The sequence below is a fragment of the Egretta garzetta genome, unplaced genomic scaffold (assembly GCF_000687185.1).
Source record: "Egretta garzetta isolate BGI_Z169 unplaced genomic scaffold, ASM68718v1 scaffold448, whole genome shotgun sequence".
NCBI lineage: Eukaryota > Metazoa > Chordata > Aves > Pelecaniformes > Ardeidae > Egretta > Egretta garzetta.
Genome location: NW_009260497.1, coordinates 2,369,068 through 2,379,220, shown reverse-complemented (window position 1 = coordinate 2,379,220; position 10,153 = coordinate 2,369,068). Strand labels below are relative to the sequence as shown.

At 62.3% G+C, this 10,153-nt stretch overlaps 1 protein-coding gene across 1 annotated transcript in view; it reads right to left on the bottom strand.

Moving 5' to 3' along the window:
- Positions 1-10,153, bottom strand: part of LOC104131289 (diacylglycerol kinase beta-like) — an 18,019-nt gene that overhangs the window by 2,221 nt on the left and 5,645 nt on the right. Inside the window, 17 exon segments of the mRNA XM_009644448.1 lie at positions 22-223; positions 2,804-2,894; positions 3,643-3,707; positions 5,130-5,290; positions 5,717-5,806; positions 6,020-6,105; positions 6,195-6,269; positions 6,393-6,466; positions 6,565-6,678; positions 6,782-6,880; positions 7,018-7,134; positions 7,549-7,637; positions 7,806-7,923; positions 8,910-9,009; positions 9,011-9,087; positions 9,649-9,698; positions 10,140-10,153. The exon segment at positions 10,140-10,153 is cut by the window's right edge and continues 33 nt beyond it. Of these exon segments, the coding sequence (XP_009642743.1) occupies positions 22-223; positions 2,804-2,894; positions 3,643-3,707; positions 5,130-5,290; positions 5,717-5,806; positions 6,020-6,105; positions 6,195-6,269; positions 6,393-6,466; positions 6,565-6,678; positions 6,782-6,880; positions 7,018-7,134; positions 7,549-7,637; positions 7,806-7,923; positions 8,910-9,009; positions 9,011-9,087; positions 9,649-9,698; positions 10,140-10,153 (1,622 nt within the window).

Genomic DNA, 10,153 nt, shown 5'->3' with positions numbered 1-10,153 from the left:
CCCCCAGGCACCGCCGCTCACCCTGCACGCAGAACTTGAGCTCCTTGGCATCGGTGACCACCGTGGCATGCAGCTTCTCTGGTGCCTTCTTGCTCAGCCGGTTGTAACCACGCTGCTTCTTGGTCTCGCCCCAGAGGTTGGAGCCGCCGTACATGCTGGGGATGTTGAGGACAGCGATGCCCTCCAGGGACGCGTTGCTCAGGTCGAGCAGGGTCCCGTCGCACTGGTGGGCACAGGGGCACCGTCAGGCCAGGGGGAGCTGGTGCCTGGCACCACGGAGCCTCCTCTCCCTGCCTGCCCGCCAGCAGAGCGGGGCTCCCCAAGTCCAACGTGCCACCTGAAGGTCCCTGGAGCAGCCCTGCCCCGGGGTGGCTGGGGCTGGAGGTGCAAACCAACACCCCCCAGCTTTGCTTTTCCAGGGCTGACAGCCACCGCCTCCCCTGCCTTGTGCTGCTTTCCCCTCTGTTTCAATAGGAATTTTACCCCACATCCAAGATGGCAGTTTTGAAACGCGAATTTCCTATGGGAGCACGCAAAACCTCGCTGGGCTCGGTGCTGCGACCCTGAATGGGATACAATTGCACCTTGGCCCCAGAGAAACCTCCATCCAAGAATCTCCAGCACACGCTTCCCCACCTTCCTCGGTCAAATTGACCCCAAGGAATCAGAAAGTTTGGCTGCCTCAAAACTAACTCAAACCAGTTTGTCTTCAAGCGCAATTTGGAAACTAGAAATGGGGCTGGAGGGAGGCGATTGAAAAAGTGTCAGAGGGAAAAATGTCGGGGTTTGGAGAGAAAACCACAAGGCCACGCACAGAACCGGCACCCCAGGCTGTGCCGCTGTACGGCAGGGCTGCCCCAGCTGAACATTCCCTGCAAAAGGCAAAATAGCCGTTGCCTGCAGCTTTCCCACAGGGCTGGAAGCAGCAGCCAGGGAAATGCATTTCTTAACTTCAGGTCTTCTCACTCTTGCACTGCCCTGACAACGCTGGGTCCCTTTTCCAGGCACCTCCGGCGGAAGCAGCCGCTTTCCCATTTTCTCTAAAGCATTTGTCGGTCCCTTCACGTGTCTGCTCTCTACCTGCCCCGCTATGCTCCAGCCAACACCGCACACTATTCCCCCACGTTTGGGTGATGCGGTGGCATTTCTGCCCTCTCTCATTTTGCTGAGAGGGATGAGCATGGGCTGATGGGTCCCCACTGCTGCTTGCTTCCCTCTCGCCAGGAGCGAAGGTCTTGAGCTTATTTTTTATAGCCCGCCGGTAAGTGCCGAGCACACTGGCGCACGGAGTGGGGTGCGCACACGAGCGACGTTCAGAGCCGCTCGGCCTCCCCTGGCACTCCAAGATCTTATTTTTAGCCTCGCGTTGAAAGCGAAAGGCAGGAATCTTCTGGTTTGGGGGTGACGAGCTGCCTCTGCAAGGCCCCTAAAGGATGTAAACCCTTTCGTTCTCAATGCATCTCAATGACAGGATGGTTTGTAGGAACAGAAAAGACCCTGACACGCTGAGCGGCCAACACCAGGCGGGAGGGCTCCGATTCCTCATGGGATGGAGAAGGCACCACACGCCTGGCGGAGCCCGGCATCGCCCCCGACACCTCCGGGGATGCTGCTGGGGCGGGCAGGAGCACGGCTGCCCACGCCTGCCCACGCACAGGCGTGCAGGGAGCCAGCTCGCCTGGCGTAGCCCTCCCCTGTTAGCGTGCCAGCGAGCTACAATGGCCCCTTTGAGCAGGGGCAGCTGACGGCGCGTTGGCAGTGACGCTGGAAGTAGAAATTTGCAGCTGGGGAAAAAGCAAATTCATTTCCAGGAGCGGCAGGGGGATGAGTGCCAATTTCCAAAACAAAACTGCCATTTCTCTGCAAGGCTGGCAGTTGCCTGGGAGCTGGAGGGGGGACAGGCTGCCGCTTTCAACTTCAAATACTGCGGGATTAACGCTTTCCTGCCGGCACGGCATGGCCGGCGCTGATGTGCGCTTGGTGAGGAGGGCGGGGGGCACCTCGTGAGGAGCGGGGGGCACCTTGCACCCATCTCCGGCAGCATTCAACCCTGCAGACATAGACTTTATCTGCCCCAGGATGCTGGTGCGCAGCCAGTGAACGGGCAAGATGGACGTGCCCCTGCTCCTGCCCATTCCCACCGGCTGCCAAGGGCACTGCTACCCACTTTGGGCTTCGGGAAGGGGTAAAGCGCCCCATGTCGGAACAGGCTTCGAAGTCACTCTGCCCTCGGCCATGGGGGCTCTGCCCACTTCCAGCCACCCTGGACCCCCCTGCCTGACCCACACCAGCCCTCAGCAGCAAGCGATGGTTTTCCCCTCTTGCCCTCAAGCCCGAGTTATAAAAGGGCCATTTATCCCGAGATATGGAGAGGCAGAAGTTTACGGCAAAGTGCGTCCCAAACCCCACAGCATGAGCGGAGGAACGACAGCGCTCTTAGCAACCATGGGCCCTCCTCCCCGCTCTAATTAAAGGCTGTTTCCATGTCATCCAACGAGGGCTGGGAGCAGGCGCAGAGTTTACAGTGAGAATATTCCAGGCACGCTCTCGAATACAGCTGGAAGTGGGGGAAAAATACAGGGCTATTCTTCTGCCTGCAGCTGGCCGTCGTTGCGGCAAGCGCCGTGCGGTGGGAGAGCGGGTCCTGCCAGCCACCGCACCCTCCCGCCACCGTACAGGGTCAGAGCTGCTGCCGCACCCTCTCCCAAAATGGCCAAAAGTCCTGCCCAAGGGACCCATGGGCAACGTCTCCCACAGCACCTTTGTGCCACAGCTGGCGCCAGGGACCACCCGGGAAACTCACCTCCACCTCGACGTAGTCGTGGAGCTTCTTGCAGGTGGCTGCAAAGGTCTCCGATGTCCCAAATTCGAAGTACCACAGCTTGTTCTTCATCCTGGGGCAGAGAGATGTGTCGGCATCAGGCCTGGGAGCGGTGCCACATCCCAGCCGCCCCCAGCCCAGCCGGTGGCAGGACAGGGACATGGGCCGGCAGTGGGCACACGGGCCATCGGTGGGGGGGGCCAGCCAGTGCCATGGCGCAGCGGGACAGGGGGTGGCTCAGGCAGACCCTGACTCCGGCACCCTGCGGAGGGGAAGGATGCAGGTGCAGGGTGGTCCCTCAGCACTGGACGGGTGCATCCACCAGAGCTGAGCGCCGGCTGTCGTCACTCAATGGGGCTTCTGGGGACAGGGTACCCCGCAGAGGGGACGTCCCCCACCTCAGCACCCTCCCAGCACCCCACCAGGCAGCCCCTGACCACTGCTCATCCCCTGCATCAATCGCTGTGCTAGGCTCCAAGCGGGAGCTGAATTTCAGAGCAGGGCTGGACACTTTGGGGTTTTTCTAGCAGGTTCTTTCCAAACACAGGGACAGGGGTTGCTAGCCGGGGCTCCGCCTGCCGTCACGCCATCTCCATGCACACCGAGCACAGCAGGAGCAAGCTGCGACCTGCTGCCTGCCCAGCCCTCACTGCCTGCCCCGCTCCTGCCTGGCCTGGAATTCGGTGCTAATTATAAAGCATGAATGACGCTGCGCCGCAGGAGGGGAGCAGGCTCCAGCACACCCCCTCGGCGTGGAGCACGGCAGCAACGGGGCGACCCTCCGCACCCAGCTTTCAGGGGGCACCCGGGGCAGCCCTTACCTGCTGTTGAATTTCTCAGGGTGCTTTTCTCGCATGAGGTGGAAGCGGTGGGCAATGGAGGCATCCTGCGGGGAGAGGGAGTAGAGAGATGTCAGCAGGGGAGAAGAACCCCCCATCCTCTGCACCCCACCAGCAGGCACCAGGGTAAGGGGGCTCAGCCCTTCACCCTCACCGCCAGCCCCCATGGCACAGGAGCATGGTGGGGGGCTGTGCCAAGTCAACGGAGGCACCCTCAGCCAGGCTGCTTGCAAAGCATTAAACGGCCTCGTTAAGCAAGGCATAGTGCACTTGGCCTCCTTCCCTCATCACGGGGGCTCTGCATGGAGGTGATGAGGAGGGAGGGAGGAAGGGCGCGTGGTGGGGCTTGGGGGATGCCCCAGGACCCTGCACCCCGACAGCTCTCCTGAAACTCATCACAGCCTCTCTTATGCGGAGCGGGGGGCGTTTGAGCCTCCCTAGGAACCCATCATCAAATGCCACCTGCAGTGACGTCCCCTGGCGTTAGCAGGAGCTGCTGTGAAACCAGAAGCATCCGGCAGCGCCGCCGGGTGGGTGACCCACGCCATGGTGGTGCCACTCGGGCACCAACGGCCCAGGACAAAAATGCTGCAAGTCCCTGGGAAAAGCAGCGCTTTCTGCTTTGCTGTTCCCCCAGGGCCCCACTGCTCCTGAGATCGACCCCTGGGGCTGGGGAAAATTCTTGGGTTAGGAAAGCACAAGGGAACGCAGGTCAGAGCACCAAAGTGGGGCTTTGCCGATGGGCGCCGTCTCAGCAAAAGCTTCAGGTGGGGTGTCCAGCAGATCTTGGGCATCTCCCTGAGACGCCAGCCCGCCCTGAGCCCCACTTAAGCTCCTCCACACTCGCTATCAAACATTCTCAGCTGGGAAGGCAGAGATTCCACAACTGTTTATGCATTTAAGTGCTGCCATTACGAATGAGAATAAAACCTGAAAAACAATGTCAGGAGGCAGAGGGAGGTTGAAGAGCAGGGAGGGAGAGTCCCCGGCTTGGGAGGTGCAAGCCACAATGTGGAGTTCACTGAACACTTAGAAAGGCTTTTAGGGTCCCTGAGGAATGTCACCAGGGAAAGACCCCTGCTCCTGAGAATTAGCTCAGGCCTGGCTTGGATGAGGGCAAAGGATGAGTCCAGGAGGAGGGAGGGAGGAAGGGGTGGGAGGCTGGCAGTCCTTGAGCGCGCCCGCTGGGCTGGCTCGCTCCGGCCACTCCACTCCACTTCCCACCGGCTGAGTGGGAAATGCCCCTGGGAATCCCTTCATCCGGGTGGGTTTGAGGCTGCACTGGGGTGGCAGCACCCCGGCCCCGCTGGCCTCCAGAGCAGTTCCCTGTGCTTTGCTGTGGCCAGGCAGCTGCGGTGGCCATGGCATGTTCTGGGCACCCATTGCTAGCCCTGCACTCTGCTGCTCCCCCCAGCTAAAACTCATGCTCTGGGCTGCCCTCAGGACCATCCCTGCCCCGCAGTGCTCACCACCCCGATGGAGAAGTAGTTGTTGATGATGGTGGACGGGACAGGGTCCCCGTTGGTCTCCCTGTCACTGGGAATGACGTCTATGTACCAGCGGTCCAGCATCACCTCTGTGCTGTGCTCGATGTCTTTCAGGACCTTCATCAGGTTGCCTCCTTCATAGCCTGTAAGGGAAAGGGGGCAGTCGGAGGAGGAGGATGAAAGAGGAGGAAGGGGAGCGTGGATGTGTAACATGGGGCTGGAGGTAGCCGGATGCTGAGGACCCGGGGCAGCCTGGGGCTGCTGGTGCATCACTGGTGAGGTGCCCGGCTTGTCCTTGCATCAGTGGCAGAGATTTTGGCTAACAGCACGCCTCTCGCAGACCAGAAAGGTTGCCGGGCAGGACCTGGCTGATCTGGGTTTAGAAAGCAGCGGCTGCTTCTTTTTGGAAGGGGTTAGAGGCACCCTCAGGAGGTGCCGGGGCTGAGATGCAGCCCTGAGCCTCGTACCGAGAGCCTGGAGCCCTCCCTCCCCCAGGATGGCACCCACCCAGCCACACCAGGGGTCCCCGCAGGCCAGCCGCCCCCCAGGCGACGCTCGCCCAGCCTCACCTCCTCCCCAGCGCAGGCACCGGGCCAGGTCATTGCCCGTTCCCAGGGGCAGGATGGCCACTGGTGGGTGCTGCACAAAGTTCGCCTTGTCTGCAATTCAAGGGCAAAGAGAGGTTTGGGGCTGCAAGGGCTCATTCCCTTGCTCCTCTCCATGTCCTTTTGTGTCCTGAGGCCAGGGCAGCCTCCTCCCCCAGGCAGAGGGAGCCCAGGGGAGACGTTGTCGGCCCCACTCTTGCCAGGGGAATATTGGGAACCCGCGGCAGATCACCGAGGGCACGGGCGGGCAATGCTCTGCTCACTCACCTATGGAGTCCAGGATCCAGCCCACCGTGCCGTCCCCTCCACAGGCCAGGACGCGGAAATCCGGAGTGTCCCGAAAGAAGCTCAGCCTGGAGAAAGCCAGTAGAGTCAAGGGGTGATGTAGGGGAGCGGGGGGCTAGTAGGAGGGGACAGGGGGTCAGCTGCAGCATCTCCATACCCCGGCGCGGGCCCGCCGCGGTCCAGGTTGTACACTTGGCGTGGGTTGAGCAGGTAGTGAAACTTCCGAAGGACCCTGGGAACAGAGAGGTGTGAGGGATGCCACGGGGGCGAGCCCCCCACTGGGAGAGGTGCCCGAGGGACCAGCAGCCCCCGACGCCAGGGGGGACGCTCTACCCCAGCAGGATCTCCCACCTACCGCTCCCCTTGCCTTCCTCCACTCTTGGGGTTCACAAGCACCAGGAGGGGGTGCGTCCCGGGCCGGGGGCTGATCTGGAGGGCAGAAAGCATGGCTGCGAATGCCCGGCCGCGGTGGGGCTCAGTATGCTCCCCGCAGCAGAGCTCGCCGGCGGCCCGGCACAGGCACCCACCTGCAGCCCTTGCCCATCCACCGTGGTGGAGTTGAACTTGAAGCCCTGGTTGTCCTCGGGGCTGGTGCTGGCTGGGGAGTCGCTCTCCGATCTCCGGCAGTGGGACTGCCTGTCCTTCGGGGAAGAGAGGCGGGAGGCGAGAAGGCAGCGCCGGCAGCGGGGGGAGGCAGGTCGGCCGTGGCCGTGCCCTGCTGGGTCCCGGCTGCCCGGCACTTACCAGGACGACCGGGCAGATGTAGGAAGGCAGCAAGATGTGGTCCCGCAGCGGGCCCCCATCGCACTCCGGCTTCACGTGGGAGGCGCATTTGTTGTGGAGCTGAAGGGGGCAGGAGGAAGGGGCGCTGGGCAGGGGACACCAGCCAGCTCCTGCTGGGGACCCTGTCCTCCCGGGGGCCGGCCAGCTGGGGTGCGCTGCGGGGTGCACCCTGGGTCCCCCCGCCCCCGCGTACTCACAGTGACTTGGCACCAGACACAGTGCAGGCCGGTGATGCCCTGGTAGCACTTGATGCTCTTGTGACATCTGTCGCACTTGACAGGGGAATTGCCCTCGATCCAGGTGTGCTGCATCGCCTGCAAGGTGCGGGGGGGGCACTGCGAGCACAGCACCCACCGCCCCACGGGAACCCCCTCTCCCCTAAGGGCTGCCGCTGCAATTTCGGAGCATGGCCCGTTGTGCAGGCATGCTGACGGATCCAAACCAGCCCTCCTCGTTGCTCTGTGTGGCACATCAGGGGCACCCGCCCCCCACCCTGCAGCAGACCTCGGGGCTGGGGGTCCTGCGGGTCTGCAGGGGCTGGAGCTGGAGCTGGCTCTGCCAGGCTTGGGATGCTGGGAATGCCAGCAAGCTGCTGCCCAGGACCCAGGGGGCAAATCCCTGGGGAAAACACCCTGGGGGACAGGGCAGGAGACCAAGGGGCCAGCTGCTGCTGGAGGGAGGGCTCCAGGGGACATGCTGGCTCGGAAACACACTGGTCGCCTACTCACGCTCGCGTTCCTCTTGGATTTCATGTAGGTGCTGATGCAGGAGGCGATATCTTTGGACACACACCTCTCGTGGACGGTGTACTTGCAGACTGGTGGGAGAGAAGGTGGTGGTGAGCATCACCCCCCGGCATGGGCGCTGCCCCCTCCCCGCTTGCCCTGCAGCGCCCACAGGGCTCAGCACCAACTGGGGCCAGTCCCCCCTCCCCAGGGTGCTGAGATGGGGTGGGAGCCGCTGGCCTGGGGGAGCCAGGACTCACAGGAGCAGCAGAGGCCCTGCTTGCGGACCCCCAGCAGCATGGTGCGGCAGAAGTTGCAGTAGGCGGGTTTCTTGAAATGCTTCAGCCTCCAGGCATGCTGCCCGTCGTCCTTCACGTTCTGCAGGGCAGGAGGGTGCGGGGGTCATGCCCCCGACAAGGGGCCCAGCCCACCACTTTATCAGCTTTTCGTCCCATAAAAGGCCCCAGCAGGACCATGGGCTCCCCCTGCTCCCCTTCTTCCCCGTGTCCCTCAAGCACCCCTGTGGCTGGGGCCCCCTGCTCCCCAGTCACACTGGGCTCCTGGCACTCCTGGCACCGAGCTCTGGCTCCCCGCAGCCCCTCGGCACAGCCCGGCTACAGGGATGCTCTGCTGGTGGCCAAGGGGAAGGGGATGACTCCACGTCTGGGGAAGGGGGTGACTCCACTTCTGGGGCCAGGCCACCATGGGTGACCGAAGCGAGCCTGGGTCCAGGCACAAGCACTTTGCAGGAGCCACTTAAAATTCCCTGTTTTCCTGAATCTTCTTGCCAGAAAACCTCCTCCCCCCCAACCCCCTCCACCTCGCTATGGGAAGCAAACACCAGAATAGGCACTGAGCAAAAACCCGGATTCTCCCTGCAAACTGTTACCAGGGATGCACCTGGATGAAAGGAAGCCCAAAAGGATGATAAAACAACACAGGGAAATAAGGGGGGATCCCAAACCACCTCACCTCTGCTCTTTGAGGCTGTTCCCAGGAGAAGAGCTGGCATTTTAGCTGCTCATCTTATTTTTTTGATTAAAAAACCGGAGTGCACTACGATAGCAAGGAGCGAGCCCAGCCTGCTTTGGGCACGGCAGCTGGCAACAAACGCAGCTCACAATGGAGCTTGTGAGGATTTGTGTGTGGGGGGGTGAAGGCCAGGTCAGGGGTGTGCACAGGGGCCAGGGGCTGCTGCAGGGCTGTGCGGTGCTGGACGGCGTGCGGCGTGTTGCCGGGGGTAGGGTGCCCTCCCGTGGTCCCTGCACATTCTCCATCGCCGCCCTGCCCCCCCCCCCGCTCTCCTGCAGGCACGGGCAGGGTGGCTGGATGTGGCCGCAGCAGGTCCCCGCAGGGGCACGCACCGTCTCCATCCCCAGGAGGAGCAGGAAGGGGATGGTGGTCATGCCGCCCCGGATCCACTCCTCCAGCGTCACTGTCCCGTCATGGTCATAGTCGATCTCCCACAGGCTTCAGCTCGGTGGAGTCCCACTCCAGGTACTCGGCCACGTGCACCATCTGGTTGATGATACGATCCAGCTCCTGAGCACAGAAAGGCGACAGCACCCAGCCCTTAGGGACAGCAGCAGGCACGAGCAGCACATCCCCCAAAGCGGGGACGTGTCAGGTCTACGCCTCGATATGCCCGAGGCTGCACAGGGTGCCAGCGGCCCCCTCTCCCCCGTGGGTGCTGGGTGCCACTTTCTCTGAAAATCTGCCTGAAAACCTGCACTAGGTTCTCCCTCATAAAAAACTGCTCTGACAAAACAGATTTTTATTTGCAATGGGTTTTGAGGGAGATACTCAGAGCACAAAGAGAAAACACACGGGGGGCGGGGGGGTGTGCACGACTTTTCTGAAGCACCGTGACCTGATGTAGAGCTGCAGTTACCAGTGGGTGGATTTTCTGGAGCTGCTGCTAGATGCCGCAGAGCTGGTGTACTTCCCCTGGCCCTGCGGTCCGGCCTCCCAGCAAACGCTGCCGCCTTCCTCCTCCCTTCCCATACTCCTGTTTAGCCCTGAGCTCTGCGCTGGGAGAGCAGGCACCCCGATAGCGCCCTGTGTGGCTCTGGCCCCGGCTTTCTCTCCCGAGGGAAGGCTTACCGAGCTGTCCAGGAGGCCGTTCCCATCGGTATCATAGAGGCGAAACATAACTGGAGGGAGAAGAGAAGCCAGGCACTGGTTAGAGCCCAGCCCCGGGCCCCCTGGGCAGCCAGCACTCAGTGTCAGGGCTGCGGGGTGGGAGCAGCACCACGACAGCTCAGCCCGGGCAAGTTGTAGCCTGTACTGGGCTGTGGGGTATGGGGGGAAGCCATAGCCATCCCGGCTGCTGGACACGGGTGCCAGCAGGCAGGAGCAGAGAGGCGATGCCAAATGGGGTCCTTTCATAGCAATAACCCAGCCAGGAGCCAGGTTTCCCAAATGGTTCTAACATTTCAGCATTAGAAAGTGCCCAGCCCCACACTCCTCCTTAGGGGTACCCCCAGGCGATGCCTCTGCCATCAGTCCCCCCTCCACGCAGCACCGGTCCCCCCTCCATGCAGCATGACCAGCAGCCCATGACTGGCAGCCCATAACCCCGGGGTGCCACTTACACTCCAGCTTGTCC